Consider the following 25,168-nt stretch of genomic DNA (forward strand, 5'->3'; position numbering starts at 1 on the left):
TATTTCATTTCATATTTCACTAACTTTCTGTTATAAATATATTCTATCTTTCCTGTAATACATTTTTTTTTCGCCACCCCGAAGTAATACAGGCGCTGAAATTCTATGCAGGCACTCACAGCTGATATATTAATTGTTCTGTAAGGTTTGTTACCTTAAGTTGGATTCTACCTACAGGCTGGAAATGATATAAGATCTATAATTTGACCCAAATATTCCCTGTGTTAAATCGCTTCGCTCGTGTAACATATGTATAATAAAAGGGGGTGGTTATGTATGTGTTCGATTATAGCTTGGAATTATTTTAATTCTAAATAGAATTCTCATAAATAGGCTATTACCCCTGTTACATTAAGAAATTCTGAATTAACCTGTGGTAGAACCATGGAAACAGTTAAAATTCCACTATTCAGCTAGAAAAGTGAGTCGGACTAAGTTGATGACGTCACACTCGTGTTGTTACGTAGCGCCGTAGCCTGTTTTTCTCGCCAGCCTCGGACCTCCGCATCAATAGCTATAATATTAGCATATATTTCCTAACTTTCTGCAGGCATTTGGAACTTAATGGATTACCAGTATATTAAATCATTTAGAAAACAGGTCAATTGATTTTGTAGTAACCCCCTTCGAATTTTCACTAAGTATGTTGGCCCTTTCACATTAAATGCGGGTTAAGTTAGCTTAAGTTAAAAGAGTAAAGTGCTGCTTAGATATAAAATCCCTGTACTAAGCTTTCTAAAAATCTGATTCTTCAAATGGCGTACTGATGCCAGAATCACACCCCAAAAGAAAAGATTATCTGTTTCCCAAAATTGTATCACGAGGCAATGACTACCTTTTGATGTTATTTATGCTATAGTATCGAAGACTGTTAAAGAAAAGGCTGAAAACGCAGGAAACCAAACGAAGCAATGATACCATATTTTTTCAGCCACTGGACTTACCGCCCGTATCTGCATCAAACTTTCTTCACAAACCTATCCCATATTTTGTACTGGTTAAGAATGACCCGCCAAACAAATAGTAATTTTACTGGTAAAATGTGTGAGTGCGTATGAAAGACGATTGTTTGGGATCATAATTTCCACTCTCGGAACAAGCCTGTATAATGTAGGAAACAAATATTTTATGTTTAGAAGTTTAATGTTACCAGTATCAAATCATTACAAGGGGTGTAGTTCAGTTCAAATGAATGAATTTGATGTCAAGGGTTTGTTGCACTATTCTTATTCTTATATTTCTTGCACTATAACCTCCGTCGATGACGCGCCTGCTCCCGACGGACGCACTCTCGAGTGGGTCCCTTTCTATGTTCCTGCCCTGACACTGTTAACTACCATACTGGATATTAGTGGGGTTTTTTCACTTTCATATATGTGGCATGTCTGGATGCGCATTTGTACCTCACGGGAAAGTCCTCGTAAAATTAACCTGCACGCATGAAAGTAACTCCTACCTTAAGAAATAACTCCTGAAATACTACGTGTGAATTCCGTAATAAAATAATTGCATATTTTATACTAGGATAACATGTAATAATTTCCAGGGTACTTCAGTTTGCGAGCATAATATCAATCTGTACGCAATTATTTATTTTATCCCAGATTAATAAAAGTATAAAATGTCTTATTAAAGCAAGAAAAGTCAGATATATTTTATATTTTTTTTTTATTTTATGAACTCTTCTTTCTTAATCTACACCTGATATTCTTGCATATTAAATTCTCAAATTAACACTTACATGTATATCTATCATTGCCTCAAAATTTAACAAGTTATGGGCATGCAAGCACTGTAACTACAAAAATCGTGTATATTATCAACAAAAATACTAACAATATCTTCCAGTCCAGATATTAGCTTTTGTTTATTATTATAAGCACACTTTAAACATTATATAATTATGGAAAAGTAATAAAAAGATATTTATTCAAGAACTGGCGCTGTCTCACGACACCATCATAGTTGTTTTGTATTTTCCTGCACTCAATTCGAGCGCTGCTTGACTATTGAATGCTCTTGAATTGGATTATTTAGAACAGGACCGAAACGAAATCTCTTGAACGAAACTATTAGATTCAAGACAAAAATGACGTTAGTGCTGACGACTTTTCATCAAATAATCTTGAATGGTCTTAAATAGGATTCTTGTTCAAGCTTTCTTGGATCGTCTACAAGCAGTATAAGCCCAGACGCGCGCCCTGAAATTTTTATTGAGAGGTGTCCAAAGTTTGAGGAGATCCAATACCACAAGATACGTCTATGTAGTATTGAGGCGGTGATATTCTATATCCCAAAAGACGAAAAATAATCGTTAAATACTGCCACTTATATCCTCATATCCTATCCTAACTATATATAAAACTACATGAGCTGACATAAATTATTGAGCACTTCCTGTAGGGCTATAGTGATTAAATTGGGCATGATTGCAGCTTTCCGGAACTAACCCACAGGAACATTGCTAAAAGTGAATATTTTTAATTTTTAGCGGGTCTAAAGAAGGGATGAAGAATTTCCCTATATTATTCAAAAGGGTCTTTTTTGGACCTATAATCTCGTTTTAGGTACTTAGAATTGGAATAAAAACTTGAAATTCGGTATACTTGTACGTTTTCGTTAGTACTACCTAAGTAAACAGTACAAATTTAAAAATCCAACTTTATAGTGGTTTTACAAGGAACTGAAAAATCTTGTCCATGTAATTTATATGGAACACCTTTTACACCCTCAAATTATTAAGCACTTCCTGTAGGGCTACAATGATTAAACTTGGCATGATTGTAGGTTTTCGGAACAAATCCACAGGGAAATTACCAAAAGTTAATATTTTTAATTTTTAGGGGTCTAAAGAGGGGACGAAGAAATTCTCCATGTTATTGAGATGGGTCTTTTTTTGGACCTATAATCTCATGTTTTAGGTACTTAGAATTGGAATAAAAACTTGAAATTCGGTATGCTTCGGTACGTTTTTGTTAGCGTTACCAAGTGAATCATCAGAAATAAAAATTTCCAATAATAGAGTGATTTTATGAGGAACAGAAAAATCTTACCCATGTTATTTATATGGGACGTCTTCTACACCTCAAAATGTTTAGGCACTTCCGGCAGGATTAGATTGATGAAATTTAGCATGATTGTAGCCTTCCAGGACTAACCGACAGGAAATTTTTTTTAGGGATCTAAAGGGAGGTGAAGAAATCCCCATATTATTTAAATGGGCGTTTTCTTGGGATACAAAATCTTGTCTTTTAGACAGTTGAAATAGGAAAAGAAACGATAGAATTGTGGGTTCGAGAGGTGCTAGTCCGTAGGCCGAGCAAAGCTAGTGTGTGGGGGCGAATCCCCTGTATTGGCAGATACAAGAAATATGAAAAGTAAGTTCACAAAATTCACTGTCGATGCAACGGCCGATAGATAAGAAATGCGAGGCCGTAGGCCGAGCATACTCTGGGGGCTGGAGCTCTCAGCAAGACAAAGGCTACCCTTAAATATATTAAAAACTACATTAACTGATATAAATTAAAGTGATACTTCCGGTAGACATGGAAAGTTGAAATTTGGCACGATTGTAGCTTTCCGGTACTAACCGACAGGAAAATAGCCAAAAGTGAATATTTTTAATTTTTAGGGAGTCTAAAGGGGAGATGAAGTAATTCCCCATGTTATTTATATGGGTCTTTTTTTTTTTACCTGAACCTTTTGTTTTAGATACTTGGAATTAGTAGAAACTTGAAATTCGGTGTGCTTGTACATTTTTGATTGCATTACCTAAGTAAATAAGAAAAAAATTAAAATTTCCAAATTTAGAGTGGTATTATGGGGAACTGAAAGATCTTGTCAGTGTTATTTATATGAAACACCCTTCACACCCCAAAATTATTGGGCACTTCTTGTAGGGCTACAATGATTAAATTAATGAACCCACAGGAACATTACCAAAAGTGAATATTTTTAATTTTTAGGTGTCTAAAGAGGAGATGAAGAAATTCCCCATGTTATTTAAATGGGCTTTTTGCTTTTTGACATGTAATCTGATGTTTTAGGTACTTGGAACTGGAATACGAACTTGAAATTCGGTATGCTTGTAAGTTTTCGTTGTCGTTACCTAAATAAATCCATAAAAATAATTTTAAAAAAAACTTTAGAATGGTTTTATGGGGAACTGAAAAATCTTTCCCATGTTATTTATATGGAACATCTTTTACACCCCAAAATTATTGGATACTTCTTGTAGGGCTACAACGATTAAATTTGACATGATTGTAGCTTTTCAGAACTAACCGACAGAAAAATTACCAAAAGTGAATATTTTTAATTTTTAGGGATCTAAGGGGAGATGAAGGAATTTCCCATGTTATTCAAATACGCGTTCCTTGGGATACAAAGTCTTATCTTTTAGATAGTTGAAATAGAAAAAAAACAAACTTGAAATTCAGTAGAATTGTGACCTTAGATGTGCGAGGCCATAGGCCGAGCAAAGGCGGGAGTGTGGGGGCGAAGCCGTGAGCTGAACAAATTCAGGAAATATAAGGAGCAAATCCACGAAATTCACTGTTGACGCAAAGACTGATGCGTAAGAGATGCGAGGCCATAGGCTAAGCAAACTTGGGGGGTTGGGGTTTGCCCCAACTAGCCAAAGGCTAATCCTCATATAAAAATATAAATTATTTCTACGTAAAAACGAGAGAATACTGATGAAGTGTATCTCACATTATATTTATGCTACATCAATCATTTCTCTGCAAAACAAATAATAAAGAGTTTACAAATTTCTAGTTACGGATTTTTGTTTAGGGACTCGATGGATCTCCCACGTGGGTGCGCATCTGGTATGTCTAGTACGGTAAACAAAAAACAATGTGTTGAGTTGTACTATGGAATGGGGCCCATAGTGTGAGCACAGACATAAATAGATATATTTTGTTGTGGTGATATGCTCTCTTCTGTGAGGCTATCTGGCAACTCTTGTTCAGACGACAAATTTAAATTTCGTTTAGCCGGGGCAATAAAGCAACCCAGAAGAAGAAGAAGAAGCATACTCATGTGTTTGTGTATTTTAAAATAATAGTGTAGTTTTTAAAGTTCAGACATGGATAACGAGGATAGTGAACTTACGGAAGGACGAAGCTGGATATATTTTTGTCAAGCTTTAAGGACGACATTGCATACAATATCTTCCGGAATAAGGTACATTTTCTAAGTTTTAAAGTGATGTGTCAGTGTTATTTCTTTCTGCCCCTGTGACAGAACTTTCTTTGTCTTTCTGCAATGAGCTTTTGTCAGCAATTCCAAAATTTAAAAAATCAAGATGATACTATCATATTTTTATTACAGCGTTAATGACAATTATTCTGCACAGGCGCGGCAGATCTTTTGCGATCACATCGCAGATCGCAGCATGTTCTGCTATGGGGCTTTCTGCTAATATATATATGATTGTATACGTAGCTTTGAGTTACACTATATGAATGTAGAATTTGTGGTTGGCTCCGATAAGCCTCACCGGAAAACACAGACACAAAGTGAACAATTTCTATCGTAGAGTAACCTAACCTAAACTACTCTAATTTACTAATAAAACTGGCAGGGCTTTACAGAATAAATGCCTGATTGTGAATTAGTAAATGGTTATTTTGTAAGTATGAGCATAATATAAATATGGCCTTCTTTCCCCTCGCAAGTTGTGTAGATACATTATTCGAAAGAATGGCATTTTTCCGAAGTTGGGCGTCCGCTTTCGCCAATTTTTTTCGCTGTTATCTCCTTTCCACATTTTCTGCAATTTGTTATTAGGTTCATTAATCCGTGCTCTTCACAAACTTTTAAAAGATTTTGTTCGTTATCAACGTATTGCTTCACAAATATTAAAACTGATACTTCATTGCCTTTGTACATTCGCCATGTTGATAACATAAATGCTCGTTACTTTCCCGCAATGCAACTGTTCGGTTTCCTTGCGCCAAGTAGTTCCCTCCGCTCGCCGTATAGTCCCATGTTTATAATCGCTTATATATAACAAGTAAATGGATTTTTCGAGACCCTTATACATTATCAAGCACACAAATGATTATTCATATCTTTCCTGTAAATTTTAAAAATGTTCATGGAAACGGACGCCCAACTTTGGAATTTAACCCAAAAGAATTTTTGGGGTATGTTTAGTACAAGGGGTCCAGAAGCAAGTAAAAGACAAAATTTACAGGAGAAATGAGTGATACAAGTACTTAGACGTAGCATATCGCAACCAAATCTAACCTTACCTAACATAAACTAACGTAAGCTAACCTGAACTAACCTAAACTAACGTAATGTTAGTAGAAATAAGCGAAATTCTACCATCTTTTGGAAAATTTTGCAGGACTTCAATACTTATATAACATAACTAAACTATCCTAACGTAGCGTAAACTAGCCTAACCTAACTTAAACTTGCCAACCCTACCCTAAACTAACCGAATGTGAACAGAAATTACCAAAATTGTAACATTTTTTTTTAAGAAAAAAGAGCTGGACCCCTTCTGCTAAACATAGGCCGAATTTTTAAAAATTATTTCACTAATCGGTCAATGTTCCGTTAAGGGGGTCCAGTGTCTTTGACACCACTTCTTTCGTTTGATTGCATATGATATAACGTTATATTAGGTTAGGTAAGGTTAGCTTAGCTTAGCTTAACGAGGTCCAGTGTAGTTATGGGCCCCCCTTAACGGAACATGGACCATCATCAGAAATAATTGTTCAAAATTAATATTCTTTCGGGTTCACTCGAGCAGACGGTACTGTCAAACAGAAAATGGGTAAACTTTACAAGACGCGCTCCAGTTGCGCATCAATATGTAGGGTCCTTTTAAATAGTGTAGGAGAGTAGGGTAGGGTAGAGTAGAGTACGGTATAAATAAGTAGGGTAGGGGTTAGGAACGGATTAGCTTAAGGTTAAGTAAGTTTTGATCCATTTTCATAAAATTATTAGTGTGTAATTTCTCGTTTCTGAGTGAGTATACCTGCTGGAGCGGGAGTTGCAAAGTTAACCCCAGAAAATTTATAGGTAAAATACGAAATCAAAGATTTTTCGTGAAGAAATGAGAGTGTGAATGTATTTGCTGTCAGCACACAACATATTGAAATAAATTTGGTTTAAGTTTAGAGTTGGCCCTTCGTTTATATATATATATATATATATATATATATATATATATATATATATATATAAATTACTAGAATTTACAGGAGGAATGAGGTAAGAATTGATTATTTGTAGTTCTTATGTTTAGGTGTGTAAGTTTGGAAGTAAAGTTATGTTTAATACGAGGTGGAAGTGGGTATTTGCAAGACGTGGAGATTTCGATGATTCAGTAGCATGCCCATTTTATGTCGAGAACAGAACCCAACCAACCCCTGCGTGGCTTGTAACCCGTTCCTACTACTACTCTACATGTACTCCTCTACTACTTATACTGATAAACAATTGTTTCGCTGGTAAGCAATTGTTTATTTATTTCTTATTTAAAAAAGCGGGGTTAAGGCATATCCTTTTCTTCCACTCAACCATTTACATTTTTCTTTTACAGTCGGATCCCTTTTTTTTTTTTTTTTTTACGACGAGAATAAAATTACATATAAAATAATACATATATTTACATATAAAATATTATTACATATAAAATAAACAAGCGACAGTGCTGAAGACGTTAAACTGTACAAGTAAAGAGAAACAAAGAAATCAATCTTGATTATATATAACGGATCCGTATAGTAAAACTGCAAGTTTTAATGTTTTTACTGCCTTTTTGTAGGTTTGAAACTGGTAGGGCAACTCTAAACTTACAGTAAGCCATAAATTTTAAGTGTTAGTGAACGTGTTGTATGTGTAAGTGTGCTTTGCCATTATCCTCATTTGTGTATATACCCCGTCGCTGACCCACCTGCTCCCTATGGACGCATACCCTTGCTGCCGCTCGGGATCCCCTTCTGCACTCCTGCTCTCACTCGGTTAGATGGCATTCGTGTTTTTTAGTGGCCACCTAGCACAAGTTGGTTCGTGTTCTATGCATTGTTGTTTTTATGCAATACATCCACACCGTATTTACACTGGGCTCTCCTAAAGTCAATCTGCAAGTAATGATGGAGCTCCTAATTTAGTGCATGCTCTGCTAAAAGAAATACAATGCTTTAACCAAACCTGAAAATGTAAGGAATGTGTCGAACTTTGGTAGAACCGTCTGCTCGATTAATGCCATTCTTTCGTAACTTACGTAAAAATACAGGGTCCGAATATATACCATAAAAACTACAGTTTCCAAAGGCACAGTCTGGGCTAGGTAGCCACTAAAAACACGAATGATATAACCGAGTTAGCGATGGAAGGTGTGCGCACAGACGAATATAGTGGATGAAACACTTTATACGCGTGAAGGAAGCGTACATGTATAATTTAGAGCAGGTGTCATTGTTTCACATTAGAAACAATACTTGTAAACTTAAAATACAAGTTCCTATAATACATCGCATAGAAACACTTTGCCAGCGAAAATTAATATATTACGCAGTCGTCTTTCATATCCACACACTCATTTTGACCATAGTATATCACATATAAACATAAAATGTTGGTTTCCTACATTGTGATGAAATGCTCTGTCAGTGGAAATCAATATCTTAAGAGTCCTCTTTCTGAATAATTTTGGAACTGGGGTGGCGAAAATCAGGTAAAATCATCATGTTTACAGGAGAAATGAGTTTGTTAGGTAAGTGTAATTATTAAGTACGAACATAACATAACCGAACCTAACCTAACGTAAACCATCAAAAACACAGAGAATATAGGAAAAGAGCACGAATTTTAAGCAAACAATTCTGCCCCTCCCCCAAATCCAAGTATCTTTATCTAACCTAAACGAAACTAACCTACCTTATGCAAACCGTTAAAAAATACAGAAAATATGACAAGAAAGCACGAAATTTAAGCAAAATATTCTGGTCCCCCAGTTCCAAAAACTATGCTCCCCATTCATACGCATTAATTCATTTAATCTTGAATTACAATTTTTATGATGGTGTATTATAAATCTGTACCAGAACCCGACTAAGGGTTGGGGTCCGCGGGTGGCTCGTGGTAGAGCGTTCATCTATGGTGCATAGGGTTCTTGGTTCGTTCAAACTTGCGCCAAGTGAACTTTGTGATGTGCAAACACCATGTGCGTAGATTTTCGAAGGGTTCTCTCGTTTCCTCCCACTTCCTTCGTTTCTCATCATTGTCTCCTTTCACCTACCCGGCATAACCGTGGAACGTAGAACTTTCGTTTCAAGATTTTGTTTCATTTCCGAGTAAGAGCAGGACGAGGAAAAGAAGTCTTTCTTATTGTACATTATGAGTTAGTCGGACATAAGCTCGCCGGATTTAAGATCACTACCAGTCTTATTTTTGAAGTGCGGACAAAAGCTCTCCAATAATGGGAATAAGCTTATTTAAATGTTATCTTATTTAAATATTAATATAAATGTTAATTATAAATTTATAATTATTTTCGTATACAATTATGTTTTACACAGTTCTAGTTTTTATTGTTATTAAAATAGATATTTCCCTTTGTGTTTTATGACTTGTTGCTTGATAGCTGCAAACAGCCAATGATCTTTCAAATCAGGCCCGTAACGAAATATTGGCCAGTGAAGTGAACCCCACCGAAGTAAAACTGTGTATAAGTCTTGAAGCATCATTTATTCGTAGTTTAGTTTTACACATCAATTATTTTTACCCTCAAAAAGAATAATTTCAGGTTACAGCGAAGACGTAATTCTGTCATACGAAATATCATAAATGAACAAGTATTCATTATTCAGGGCAATCGAAACCCAGGATAAGGAAAGTATGCACATTTTTACGCTACAAAAATATTATAAAACAAAGCGTTCGGACACGATTGAAGTATGAATAAATGCAATGAAATCATTGCTACAGTTGTAACAACCTTGGCAGCCTTGCCAAGATTTGGAGAATGAATTTCGGGGTAAAGAATAACTGTCTTTATTCGTACGGGTACTTCAATTAGTTTGGATCCATATATACTCTGTCTTTCATAGATAATCACGGCGTTATATAAGGGCTAATGTGCAACATTAAATACCCTCTCTCTGCATCTCTCAAAATATCTTCAAGAAAAGCTGAGTATTTACAGGGATTTGCTAAGAAGTGTTTTAGTTTTATTTACCTGTACTGTCTACCAGGTGTAAATCAGAGATATTGAAAGAAAGACAGGATAAAGTCGAGCTTCATTTCCGAAGAAAGTAGATATCTTATTAGCAAGGCTGCCAAGGTTGTTACAACTGTAGCAGTGATTTCATTGCATTTATTCATACTTCAATCGTGTCCGAACGTTTTGTTTTATAATATTTTTGTAGCGTAAAAATGTACATACTTTCCTTATCCTGGGTTTCGATTGCCCTGAATAATGAATACTTGTTCATTTATGATATTTCGTATGACAGAATTACGTCTTCGCTGTAACCTGAAATTATTCTTTTTGAGGGTAAAAATAATTGATGTGTAAAACTAAACTACGAATAAATGATGCTTCAAGAGTTATACACAGTTTTACTATCACAGTTCTTTTTATTTCTTACTTGATTTCTAAACTTGTTATATCTTAAATCAGACAACTAACGATTTTAGCTTCGTCTTTGGATATAGCTAAATCTTATTCTGAAAAATTAGAACTAAGATATTACTGTTGTTGAACTTACAATAAAAAAGACATTGTCTTGTAAGTTTTATGATAGTTCGGAGTAGCCGGTCGTGCCCACCGTTACAAAATTTGAAAGCCTAAGTTACGAAAAGGAATAGATTCGATATCAGGCATTTTCGAATAATGAATTTCACAACAGTCTTTGTAGAAGTTACAGGAACATAATAGAGTAATCATAAAATCTTTGTTGTAAGTTTTGAAGCGATCTTTTAAATCTGAAAGAATAATAATCTTCTCATTTCCACGGAAAGCTATTGCGACTGAAAAGTTCATCTTGATTGTAGCAAATCTTGTGATGACTACTTAAAAATGTCACGTCTCGCCTCTGATTGTGAACTGTGAACACTTAATCATTATGCAGTAAAGAAAGTAACTTATACAGGGTGGCCCAAAAGTAGGTATACAATCCCGTACTGATGAACTCGTTGTTTTTTTTAAATAATTTCTTATTTTTATCCATCAGGTAGACTTAGTTTCTTTATTATTTGTTCTTAATGTCTTTTTACTTTATCTTAAGCTCGGAACAGCCGAAGCAACTAAACTAAAAAGCTAAAATGTTATACATGATCAATGCAGGAATGCATACTTACTTCTGGGCCACATTGTTTTGTGTATAGTGTACACTTGTTCCTTAAATCTTCAGGTGATATAAATTTAACTACAAAAATCGTCGGCGTGATTTGTTCAGCATCTGCGGTGAGCTTTCCCACCACGAGGGATTTTTAGAGGTCTATTCAGTTCCCTGTAGCGTCGTCACTGATTATTATTAGTTGATTAAGTTTTGGAGAGCGTCAGCAATTTGCCTGTCACGATGAAAACAAACTGTGTTAAGATAACTATTATTTCATTGTATTATTTATGATGAACTGGTTAGCTTTCTATCGGTGAGATTGTCCGCGAGCCATGAGTTATTACACTGCCTTCATACTTCTCAGACCTTTCATGGTTGCGCGTCATGAGTTATAACACTGTCCTAATTTGACTTTACTTCGTAATGGCTTCTTTATTCATGAATGCGTGCGTAATACGTTGCATTTTTGTTTTTATATATTTACATTATTAGACATGTCAGAGGTAAGAATGCCACATATTGATTCCACACACAGTATTCTTCTAAAATAACGTTACATATTCTATAAATTTAAGAACCTATGGATTCACAAATTGTACTGGCACCTTACTGTATTCCTGTACAAAAATAAGATATTTCTTTGCTTTTTGCTTTTTAGCAACACAAGTTGTTTTCGGATGCCTATGTTCCATTTCTTTAGGGTACAGATTAAGAACCAGGGTATCAATATGAAAGGTTATGGATTAAATTACTAATTCACAAAGGATGGAAATATGTATGGAACTTTTAATTCCTGAATTATACTCTAGGGTATGTTTTTCTAAAATAAACTCTTACTGTATACCACAAATTCTGTTCTTGTTTAAGACAATGTTTTGTAATATCTTGGTCATCTGTGACCATGTTCCGATGCATGTGAGATGTGAGCTAAGACTATAATACCATTAATTCCTTGTCATGTAAATAGAAAACAGCCTCCGAATATTCCAGACACTACTTTTATTTTCAATCAAATTGAACACTAAATTTGAATCCAGTCACTTACTAGAACTTCACTCCCATCCGTTATAGTAATATTTCAATATCACTAACCACACAAGTCCACTTCGAACAAATTATATAATTTTTATGGCGGTTAATCTCTGGCGTGTTACCAGCTCTGTAGGGAACCTATACCTATATATTCAAGGTGTCTCAAAAGTTCCCCTGACATAGGGTAACTCTGTTATTATTAGAGCTAGAACAAAATGTAAGAGGGAAAACCGTCTCCAAAATATGAGGTTTTCAATCTAAAGTGAAGGAATTTTTTAAATCAGACGGGCCGTTTGGGTTGTACACTTTTTATGCGCCCAATGTTACATGAAAATGAAATGTTGCTGTTTACCTGGATCCACAACATAAGTAAATGAAGTTACTGTTATGTCAACATGTCGATGGCCAGCCCCATTCACCATGCTCTTACAAAATTTGTGCACCTCCCGTCCCGTCCTTCCCTCCCCCAGCCCCAGGTAAATGGCAACTTTACATTTTCATTTAACATTGGACGAATAAAGAGTGTACAGCCCAAGGGGCTGGTCCGATTTAAAACATTCCTTCACTTTAGATTGAAAACGTTATATTTGAAGACAGTTTCCCCTCTTACATTTTATTGTAACTCTGAAAATAAGAGTTACCCTGTCAGGAGATTTTTGAGACACCCTGTATGTACATTCCACTATCATAAAGAAATATGTAATAACCACTAACACTATCACTGTAGTATTTTCCTTGTCATTATGTGTTCTCTAAGATGAATTGTACTATTTTATTACCTAATCTTTTCATGGCACATTTTCCAAACTGAGAACTTCAAAAATATTGTGTGGATCAATGTTTTTTTACAGATCAAATTCCAACTTATAGTCCCAATGATGACTGATGTCCCTAGTCTTTTTTTGAAAGATGGCTCAGATATCACCTTTGTAGCAAATTTGATCGATATTGGTCTCCTGTTTCAAAAGTTATTAAATCACAAACATATTAGTCACTTTCATTTTATATATACTGTATTAGTTTATGTTATGTCATTTACATGTAAATGTAACTTAAATTTCCCAAATTGCAGTGTTTGTCTTACTTCTTAATATATGCTTAGTAATAATTTTTCTTCTTTTAATTTCAGTGTGGAAATGTTCAAGAAACATTATGGGAATATAATAAAGAGCTCTGAGAGCACAGAGAAGTGTGTTAACATTTTAAAATCCCACATTGAAAACAATATCTTTGACAATATACATTCTATGCTTCAAGAGGCTCACATTGACAAACGTCTTAATGAGCTTGATGATATGATAGAGGATAATGGTGAAGAGAGTGCAGCATGGTAACTACCACTTTTTATTTATTAATTTATTAGTAATTCTTAATTAGTAATTGAGCGTACACATTATAATATAAATAAAAAAATTAACGTGTATAATGTTCCTTACAAAACATTCTGTACAAAAGGTAGAGGTGTTACTACATGGAGCCACCAATAACATTGAAAGGAACATATGTGAAGCTTATTATCTTAGAACTATAAACTCACTTTTGAACATGGGAGAAGGAAACCTTGAGGAGGACTGGGATACAATTATTATGAATTACATTAATAAAAACAAAAATTAAGAATACAAGTACGTACTTTTAAAATAATAAAATATACAAGAACAAAAATTGGAAGTTAAAGTTTGTATATATTGGCAACAATGTTGAGTATGGAAATAATATTGCTTGTACAGAATTTGAACTTACGGAAGTAGGAAGGCATGGAAAACAGATCACAGAACTAGTTATTATTATTTAAAAAAAAAATAAATAAATAAATAAAATAAAATGCAGAAGAGATGGTTTTTAGGGTTAATGCCAGGATTGGCTGGTTTAAACCAAAAAAGAAAAAACGAAAAATGCTTCATGGTGACGTCTCCACATATCAAACCATCAGCGTTACGTTTATCTACTTTTCACCTTTTAATCAAAGGGTCACGTGTTCAATTCTCGGTCGAACCACAACCCATCTTTGAAGTGTAAACCAAGTAGCGATTCGAGGTGTCCCTTTAAGCGAAAGTTTTCTCCGTGATAATCGTAGTATTTCATAAGGATGTTAAGCCTAAACATGCGAAACGAAACCAAATTATATATTTCTACTTGCCTGAATGCCTGTTTTATAAAGAAGCCAAGGTTGCTTAAATATATTGATAGAAATTGGTAAAATTTGTCAACTGCCTACGTAGCTTCCAACATCAGCTTGGTTTCGACTTTGTTAACTGTTTATCTTTTAGTCCTTATGAAATGACTCTTGACAATTATATTAACAACTGGGCCTATGTAAAGATCAGTATAACGTATTTTTATCAGGAGTCCTTCGTGAGTGAGTCGGCAATCGCATTTGTGACCAATTAGTCCCGGTTTCGTGTCCAAATGGACAATTTCTCTTGAATGTAAGCCGAGAAGCGGTTTGGATTCCACTTTAAGCTTATATGTGACCCCTTCCATCATAACCTTGTTGTTGCATAATAACACCGAGGTGAAACAAACTAATTTTTGTCCATATCTAATATAAATACATAGAGTAAATTATTTAAACAAACAAACAAACAAAAAAAATGGTTTAAACAAAAAAAACTGGGTTTTTGTTTTTTTCAATAAAAACCATGGTTTTTGCCAACCCTGGTTAGTGCACTACCTACTATAGCATCAAGAGTTTGTATATTTTCCCACCACTGTTTGTTAAAACATTAACATATAAATAACAGCATAGATTATATTCCTAAACCTTAGCTTTGAAGAAGGGTACCCGGGAGACGCACCGAAATATCGTCAAAAATTATTTTTAAAATTAACATTATGTGGAATAATTTTTGATATATATATATATATGTCATTCGTCTTTTAAAGGAAGTCATAGATTTAGTGTAATGCGCGTTACTTTCGAATGGCAGAAGTGAAGAAATGTATTATTTTATGAAGAAATGTATTCCCACACAGTCTGGTACAAATATTACCACACTTCTTAGTGGCATGCAATCTGTGGACGATCACGCATTATCAGCATTAAGTCATTCTGGTCTGGGGGGTGCGGTGGCTCTGTGGTAGAGTGTTTGCCTCTGGTGGACAATATCGTGTCCATGGGTTTTCTCTTGTTACACCCTTTCCGCCCACTTTCTAATTTCACCAATTCTTCCATTATCATTCACTTGCCTTATTCATCCGTCTCCCTTAACCAAAGGGTATAATTGTGGGATGTTAAACTAAAAGATTTCCTTTTCATTCTGGGCTGCTATTCTGCTGTTCAGCTTTTCCAGTTATGTGTTGTCTGTTTTTGATGACAGTTCCCCACAGTGATCTATTTAATATCAGTTCGGCTATCAGTTTTTTTCCTCTCAGCTCCTCCTGTATTAAGCCTGTGATGACAAACGTCTTGGCATTTCAGCTAAACGAATAAAACGCAAGCTCTGATGCGATGTTGCCGAGTGCTAAGGGGTGTGGCTATGGCTAAGCAGACGAACTACAGCACGATCAGATAGCAGAGGATAGACGTGGATGTGTACAAAATAAACGTGTCAATACCGCTGAACTCTCATTTGCTAGCAGCATTTAAAGGGAACTTGGAGCGCCGCCTTCAAATGCCAAGATGTTTGTCACGCCATTTAGTTTCCACCATTTTTTTTTTTACCTCTTCTCAAGGTCCGGTCGCTTTTATTTGTATGACTCTTCTTCTTACGTATTCCTTATCTCCTCAGCACATGTCTAAACCGGTTTAATCTCGATTTCTGCACAATCATTCCCGGTTTTGTAACTTTTGCTGATCCACTCCTATATTAGTTCCTGATGTGATGTTTCCTTGTTACCCACACATTCACCCCCCCCCCCCCCAACATTCTCATTTTTGCCATCTTCATCCTAGATCCTGGTTATATTCTTCAACGTCATTGTTTCCACTGCCACCTTCACTGTAGCCGTTCTCACTGCTGTCATTTCTTTTTCCTTGAGTTTGGTCGCTATGTTGTCGCATAATACTACTGACATTTCCCTCCAGTTTGACCATCCCGCGTAACTCCTGCGCGCTTCTTCCTTCTCCACGTCCTCTTGCTCATCCACTGTTGCTCCTAGATATTAGAAATTCTTCATTTTCTTGATTATGTCCTCACCCACCTTCAGCTCTCTGTGTACTTTCTCCCTCCGTGCTCCACATGTACTCCGTCTTCTTTCAGCATTCAGCCCAGTTTCTTTAAAAAAAAAAAAATCCTTCCCCATTTTTCCATTCACCCTGAGATGATGGCCAATTCCGGAATTTCTCCGAAATCCGGAAAATAAATTTTCCAGATTTCGGAAAATTTTGGCCCTCCCTCTCTCTCTCTCTCTCTCTCTCTCTCTCTCTCTATATATATATATATATATATATATATATATATATATATATATATATATATATATATATATATATATATATATATATATATATAAATATATAATATATACTAATTTTGGCTATCCCTAATAATTACATACTTCCTAGTCCTATCAGTGCCAATGAGTTGTCAACCCAAATTGTTTTTCAGTTAAATTTTGTTTTCTTTCAATCACAATTGCGTTGCATAATGTGAAACAACATTAGATTTATAAAGTATGGAGTTTAATATTCTGGTTGCAATATATTGATAAAATCAAAGATAGAACCTGTTTTTCAGACACTGAACCATATGAAAACATTCTCTCTCTGTGTACATATTAGTTTTTGATCCAAGGGGATATAAATTGAAACCGGAAGTTGTACAGATTTCTACAGCGTCTTTTTTTTTTTTAATAAAGCGATCAGTATCCAAACCAAAAATCGTATTACTTGTTTGGTTTGATAGAGGGATAAAAATGAGGACAAAGTCTATTCATATGACGCTGAATTCATTTCAAGAAGCAACTTTTCGCTTTTTACGGGGAACAGCAGAAATAAGTTCGCATCCTGAGAAGTGTTACAACTACGATAATTTGTATATATGGTGAGTGCTGCTTTATACACTTTAGCCGCAAAGTTCTCTTATAATGTTAGGCTTACAAGTTAGGCCTAACGACATATAAATTTTTCCCCATATATAACATTCCTTTAAACCAATCATTGCCAAACTGTAAATATGAATGTTTACTTAATATAATCTATAATTCCAATGAAAAGCTGATCTAAACAAAAACATATTTATAAAATATATAACCATGAACAAACACTCAATACATCATAGCAAAAACTATATAATTTGAATCTAAACAATCCACATAATACAGTCTCATTTTTATCTTCTTTAAAACATTTTCACTTTGACATGTGTGTATTTATTGCAGCACTTATTTCCCAACAAGAAGTTAGAGAAAAGTTGCGATTAAAAATATTAAGAAAATGAACATGATCTCTCTCAAGTGAAGTGCTTTTCTCACATCAAGCATACAGTGCTTTAATATTGCCGAAATGCTTTTTCTTTCCTTTCAAAATTGTTTTGTACGGCCTCCTTAATTTCGTGCTTATCTTCAAATCTCCGGCCTCTTAGCTCTTTTTACAGACTGGAAAAAAGAAAATAGTCGCTTGTGACAAGGTCTGGACTGTAAGTTAGGTAATCTATCTCTGTATCTTTTAAGGCTGTCTCAAACTCGCGCCGGACGTTGACCTCCAAAAACAGCACTCCGCAGCTGAGTTTCCCACATTGCTTCATGAAGCTGAACCAATAAATTTGCGTAATGACCGTTTATCGTAGTCCCGTTTGGCAGGTAATACATTAGCAAAACACCTTTGTTTCCTCCCGAAAAACAGTCGCCATAAGCTTCGAAGTCTAGTTTTTGTGCCTTGAATTTCTTTTGCGGCCTTTCTTCTTTTTCAGTCCACTGCATAGACTCTTGTTTCGACAATCCGTATCGGCAAATCCAAGTTTCATCTACAGTTACGATTCGGGCGCAGATTTCGTCGAGATTGTCTCCAGTTAAGTCCCAGAAATCTTTACAATTCTCCAGTCATCGTTACTTGTCGAGCGGCATAAGTATTTTCGGTACCTTGCGCACGCGCTTTTTTTCATGTTTAAATGTGTGTGGAAAATGTCTCCGACCTGTTCTTTACTAATCTGCAATCCACTATCTGCCAAAAGTTGTTCAGTCAGCCAGAACTAATATTTCAACTATTGCAATGTTTTCTTACCTGACCTGGGTGGGAGTCATTTTCACAGCTCTCTCGCACTTGTTGAAATAGACGGGCGCTACTTTTGACCAGTATACGAAGACCCAGATTAATGATTTAGATTAATGGCATGTATTTAAATCTTTCTTCAGGTGATTTTTCCTTTCTTCACGAGATATTTTATCGCGGCGCGGTGCTTAAAATTGCGAAAACTTTCTAATTCGGCTGACATGGCCATATTTATCTTTTCATAGATAATAACGGTAATGAGATTATTATTAAATTAAGGTGATATACTACAAAGAGCGACACAATAAGATCTATCATTATTAAGTACAAGAATCATTTCTAAGTACTTCAGGACGCGAACTTGCCATTCGCCGTATAGTATTTCACTTTTTGTACCATGGTGATTAATCAGGGTGTCTATCGGTCACGAATGTCACGAAATCAGAAAACGGTCATGAAAGTCACGGAAAAGTCACGAAATTTAGCATTTGGGTCACGATTTTTTTTAACTGTACAAATGTAAGTGCAGATTGGAAAATTTCGTTCTATAAAACGTCAAAAATCACCGCCAAAAATGTCTATGGTCGGCTTTAGATTCTACCAAATCGCAAGCAAAGTACGTTTCTATCGCATGGATGAAAATTCGGCCTAATTTGCACCCAAATTTGCTCTTGAAAATGTTAGGAAATTTTATGATTTTTTGAAGAAAAGGTCACGAAATTTCATTTTGGATTTTTAGTAGACGCCCTGTTATGTTGAAACCGGAAATTATTGTTTTCTTCTAGTTTCGTTTTGAACAGAGATTAAAGGGAGGAGATTAATCTATTATTTGAGATACTGAGTCTACATCAAAAGAGTTTCTTTCTCTCTTAGTTCTTTTGTTATAATACCTGTTGAAAGATAAGACAAGAAGACGGGCGGATGTAGCTGTCCTACAAGACTTTCCATACTTGTACATACAGGATTCTTTCAAACTGGAAAGTTACGTGAGTGACGGAAAGTCAGGGAAAAATTTAAAGTTTTGTTGGGCATTTTTTGTTTGGATAAATGGAGAGCACTTAAAAATGACAGATACATTTTTAAGTTAGCTTCAAAATTTGTTCCACATAATACCACTATGAATCATTCATTTATTATATCAAGTCCCTCAAGGAATCACATTTTGTAGTGCGTGGTTGGCAACCATGGAGTATCCCAGCTAAGCCTAGCATTGCTTTCACTTTTTATGCAGAGCTACTTTCTTTATTATTTTCTATCCAAACTCTTTCGCAGTCCAATTTCTCTTTATTTGTGTTTAGGATTTCCATGGTTAAGTAACAACAAAATCTGCCACTAAGTATTTAAAGCACATTGAATTCACTTTTTTTGCAGATAGAATATGCCAAGCCTACATTATTTGGGCTACTCAACTTCTATGCAACAGAAAGTCATTCACTTCGTGCAATACTTAAATTCAGTATTCAAGGTGATACCCGATAGCCAAATGGTCAAAGCGGTTTACTCTTGGACCAGACAAGGCTTCGTATCTAATTGCTATTGATTAGGACAATTTTTTCAAGAGCAGTTAGACTGCATGAAAGCTTGCGAGTTTCTTGTTATCTGTTCTGATGAGGCTTTAAATAGAATTATTCGAAAAGGGCGTATATACTTGCAAGGTTCTGGAACAATGACAGTCAAAAAGTAGTATTTTCCTGACGAAAAGCTCTTGCAGAACAACTGTTAAACAGATTCTGAAAGGGATATTTCCTTTGGCGCTGACAAAATTGTTACAGATTTCCATGGATGGTCCAAACATTAATTTAAACTTCCTTTGTTATCTCCAAGACTATATCAGAACAGTACTACCTGCAACTTAAGTAAAAGCTTGTTAAATGGCTGTATATGTGGCTTGCATATTATCCATGGTGCAGTGAAAACTGGTGTTGAATCCTGAATATGTGTAACTTATTCAGTGACTTCCGATTGTTGAAGTAAATTTACTTAAATCACAGTTTGCACAAAATTTCCCATGAAGTACTGCGGCGTTCGCTGGTTGGGAAATGTCTCTTGTTTTTAGAGTGAATTGGAAATTGGGATTGTTATTAAATTTCTACAACGGGCAAAGCTGTCAAACACGAGACCTGTAGAAACCCTGAAGAATGCAGCAAATGACTCATTTATCAAATACAAACTGGCTTTCTGCAAGACAGTAAACCATTGACTGTAACTCCTTCGTAGGAAAGAATGCGTCTCTTCAGTTTAAACAAGAAAGAACTTCAAGAAGGCTTCTCAAGTTGTAACGAATTAGATCTTGATGCTCCTTAGAGCAAGTTTTTTTGCTGATATTGATGAATATGAACATGGAAGATAATAAAAATTGGGCTGCCATTCTCGCATAGAAATGCAACACTGGAAGGAGGGTCATCCTGCCATAAATCACTCATACCCTATCTAAATGGGCATAATAATTTAGTACCCTAACTTAATAATAGTGAACTACGTTCTAGTAGTGATGGAGGAGATTTCCTGAACACTTACGGATTGATGTAAGATGACTCTTGCGCTATGGAGGAATTACATTGGGAAATATAGAAAAGGTTTCACCCCTGTGTGGCTTATTTATTTATATATATATATATATATATATAAACCTGGAAAGAAAAGTTAGGAAAAAATCATCCAGTGGAATTCGAATCAGGTTCAAAAATACTGAATTCTATCACAAAGAAACAACTGAACATTAATAGTAGTAGTATCGGAACAACAGAATTTTCCTTCATTTGTATTGACGGCTAATCAACTCCCAAATAACCTTTCTTGTTTTTTACGATTTTTATTTTGATCGAAAACTGTGTGTTTTCTTAAACTACAAAGTTTTCTGCATTTGCCAAAGTACTATTTGTTCTAATAGTAGCATTGCGTTAAGTAACAAAATAGGAGCTGAGTATTTCAAACAACGAACTGTGAGCTGTGTTCGGTTATTTTATTTTTTCCTATTACTTCCTCTTCGAATGCATTGTTGCATAGTGACTATTTAAAGGGACTTAGTATAATTCATGCTTGCAATTATATTTTGGAGGAGTGTACAATGTCAGGGCCGTATCGCTTGCGTTATTAGTGTTGTAGAGGCCTCCAAAATTCAGATGTTTGTGATACTATGGCGTCTTTAGTAACAGCCTATAATAAATTTGTGTGGTAATTTTTCGTTTAATATACAAATTTGAAATATGTAACAACCTGATGTTGGGTTAGCAACACTGTTAATTGGGTAGTGTTGGAGAGTATGCAAATATTTAATGTTACAAAATATCGAATTTTATCTATTAGTTTATAAATTACAAGGTAAATTCAAGATAAATGATCCACCCTGTATTTTAAATTGTGTCCTACTTCTGGTCGTCGAGTAGTATGTTCCTTTTGTTATAACTATTTTGTACATTCGCAGGGTAAATTTATTCAAACGTTTGTCTTAACTTTTAATGAATGAGCCGAATCCCCTGCGTTAGGCTTCCTATAAATGTCACTGTGAAATTTGTTATTGGCTCTAAAAGTAGTCATGTCTTAAAAAAAGATTGTTTTGTTATGACGTTCTAGATTAAACTCACGCCTTAATCGGGTTGTACAAATTTCACAATCTTAATTTCCACCGATCAAAGAACAGAACATTTTCTACTTCAGTGTTCATTTCTGTATCTTCACTCATTCTACATACTGTGTTTACGCTTTTTTTTTTATTTTTTTTTTTTTTTAATAGTCACTGATTCATCCATCACACTACGTGCATATATGCAAGAAACTGGATCAAATACAGCGAAAGCTTTTTAAAAGTATAAACAGGACACACTGATGTTTGTACAGTTTGGTTCATAAATATTGTGTATGAATTCTCAATGCACAAGATGCAATTTAAAAAACAAAGTGACTGTAATAATAAAAAAGTTTTTAGCTTTGAGTCTGGAAACTACCATCTGTGACTGTCTTTACTTTAAGAAAATTCTGGCTGCTGTTCTGATTATAACAAATATCGAATAGTTTTTCTTTCGCAAGGCTTGCTTTATATTAAGTTTGAGCTATGGATGAATATCTGATACAAGGAGTTTATAAATTAGTTAAACGAATGTGTCGTTTAATTGGAGTTAATGAAAACGATAATAGGTGATATATCAATGATGGCAATTTTTCTTTAAGTATTACTTTACTAATGTCCAGTAAACAAGTGTTTCTCTTGTAAAACGATGTCCCAAATCACACGAATTTTATTATTGCTGGTTGCAGTAGGTTCCGTTATGCGTACCATTATTTCGTCTACGCTTTCAAACAGAAGAGGAAGAAATACTTTTTCTTTAATCTCTTTTAAAATCAACCGCGTCGAATATGGATGTTGTCTACATTACAACGTAATGTCTAATTACGTTGTAAAAAAGGGTTCTGCAACCTATCGTACACAAGGTTGTAGGTTTACGGTTTACATACGTCTTTAAATATCATCCTCCTCCCTTGTTCCTTTCTCAAAATTCATTTGCTTTAAAAATTTTCCTTAGTTCAAAGACTTTCTATATCTTCAACCTTATTTCATTGAATCGTGGTAGTTATATAACTTAGGATATTATAATTTTTCTTGGTTCCTTTCGAACAGGTCTCAATGTCAAAATTTGGAAAAGTATCTAGTTCACAAAAATTTCTCGAATTTATGGATAGTGACACATGTGTACGTGGTGTCATTCAGAAACCTACCTTATTCTGAACACAGTGACGCACAAACCATCAATCTGAGGTAATTAAGGTATGAGCAGGATCATCTTGAAGTTTACTTTTTTTATTTTTCACCAATTTCGCACTACATATGTGGTTCAAAAATACGTTTCAGTTCATACTTGTTACTCGTATTTCAATAAATTGAAAAATATCTCAAGCGAGAGCATGTATTATTGCTAAGGTACCTTTCCTGGATGTATTTACACCGTGTGCACAAAAGCTTGTCGAAAAATAATTTTCTTAAATTCCATGCCAAATTTCGAATCAGGGAGGCATGCATATTGGATGATTGTTAAACCTGATTGATTCTAAAAACAGTGATGTATGAATCATGAATCTAAGGTAATTAGTGTATAAGTAACATCTCCCTAAGTAAAAATTTACAGTTTCCTTTTTAGAGAAAGTTTAAAGAGATATAGTCTTACTCAGAGAAATATCTATAAAGTTTACAATCGGGAGATCATATTAAGCTTAATCCAAGCATCTATTGTGCACGTGAGGTAAGAGTAACCTCAAATCTTATGTGACGCTCGCTTTGAAGTTAAAGCGTTGTAAACTTACAGACTCGATGATAATAAAACTGGAAGATATAAAACATTCTGAGACGTATAATAAAATAATATTGTTACTCTTTGTTCAGAATTAGACCCTACTAATTTACAAATTCTTTCTAGTTGTTTATTGTCAATAACTTACCATGATAGAATACTTTTTTTTTTATTATTATTATTTTTATTTTTTATTGTAGGAGGCCAACTTACGATGTGAAAGAGCAGCTTCGAGCGCACGATATGCAGCAACTATTGAAGCGAAAGAGGAAGCTGGAAGAACTTTTGAACGAAAAAAGGGAGAGAGTGAAAGAGTTAAAAGAACGTCTTCAGCAATCTAGAAATAAAGTGGAGGAAAATAATACTCAAATAAAACACATGCTTCTAAAATATCAGCGTGATTGTAAGGAAAATAGCATGCTGTTGAAAGGACCTGTTAATGACATTAAGACACAAACTTAACAAAGATGAGCTGTGGATTCGGAAATTAATGTTTGATACAAAAAGACAGACTTTGTGTGTTTAAAATGACCAAATCAGGGGAACATTTGCCTTAAATTTCATTTTTAAAAAATACGACGATGTACTGGTCCGAAGATTTTATCTGAGAAAGGCAAGATGAGTGTTAAATATTTCATTGCATACTTAAAACTTGAATACACTCGCCACTGGTTTTGAAGCATGTAATACCATAAGAATGACCAATACCGTACAAATAGAGTATTTTTATTATTATTAAACCACGACGCAGTATCGTAAGTTAATTTGGATGATATTTTGAAAGTATCTACGAAATAATAATTTTAAATTTAGGACTATTTTTATTCGTATAAATTTGAAAATTAGACTAAATAATAGATAAAATATATCTCTGTGAATGCTATTTTAATACAGTTATCGATATATATAATGTATAAAGCATTTTCCTGGAGACATTTTAAAGGAATTCCTCACTTGTGAAGATTTATCTTTTACAATGTACTGTTTATTACGTATTTTTTAAAAATATTTGCTCGAGGAAATGATTATATTAAAAGTATGCTGCTAACATATGTGTAAGTAATGTGTATTATTCGGTTTTGATTAAGTGATTTTTTTCGAAAAATTGTATACATAGTTCAGTGTGAATAACTTTCATATGAACTTTTATTATCAGAAATCTATTTGTACTTTCGATTTTTATTTTTTTTTTTTTTAAATTGTAACAGTGTCAACTAATATTAATTGTGCAAATCCAAACAAATCAAATACATATTTTGTACTTTTATTATTTTTAAATATTTTATTTTATATTTGTAAATCGACTTCTGTCTCAACCCAAATTTACTTTTTAATTTATTTTTTTTTTAAAGTATTGTAAAGGGTAACAATATGTTTATTCAACAAATGTT

The 25,168-nt window shown here is 34.5% G+C and overlaps 1 protein-coding gene across 1 annotated transcript; it reads left to right on the forward strand.

Moving 5' to 3' along the window:
• The first annotated feature begins 4,983 nt into the window (after window positions 1-4,983).
• On the forward strand, window positions 4,984-25,047 carry LOC145674815 (uncharacterized). Its single transcript, XM_081745033.1, has 3 exons — window positions 4,984-5,190; window positions 13,474-13,674; window positions 23,978-25,047. Exons 1-3 carry the CDS (start codon window positions 5,093-5,095, stop codon window positions 24,237-24,239), a joined length of 561 nt encoding a protein of 186 aa, XP_081601159.1. The 5' UTR covers window positions 4,984-5,092; the 3' UTR covers window positions 24,240-25,047.
• The last annotated feature ends 121 nt before the right edge of the window (window positions 25,048-25,168 follow it).

This window comes from Thermobia domestica, chromosome 18 (genome assembly GCF_964235325.1).
Source record: "Thermobia domestica chromosome 18, izTheDome1.hap1.1, whole genome shotgun sequence".
Taxonomy (NCBI): domain Eukaryota; kingdom Metazoa; phylum Arthropoda; class Insecta; order Zygentoma; family Lepismatidae; genus Thermobia; species Thermobia domestica.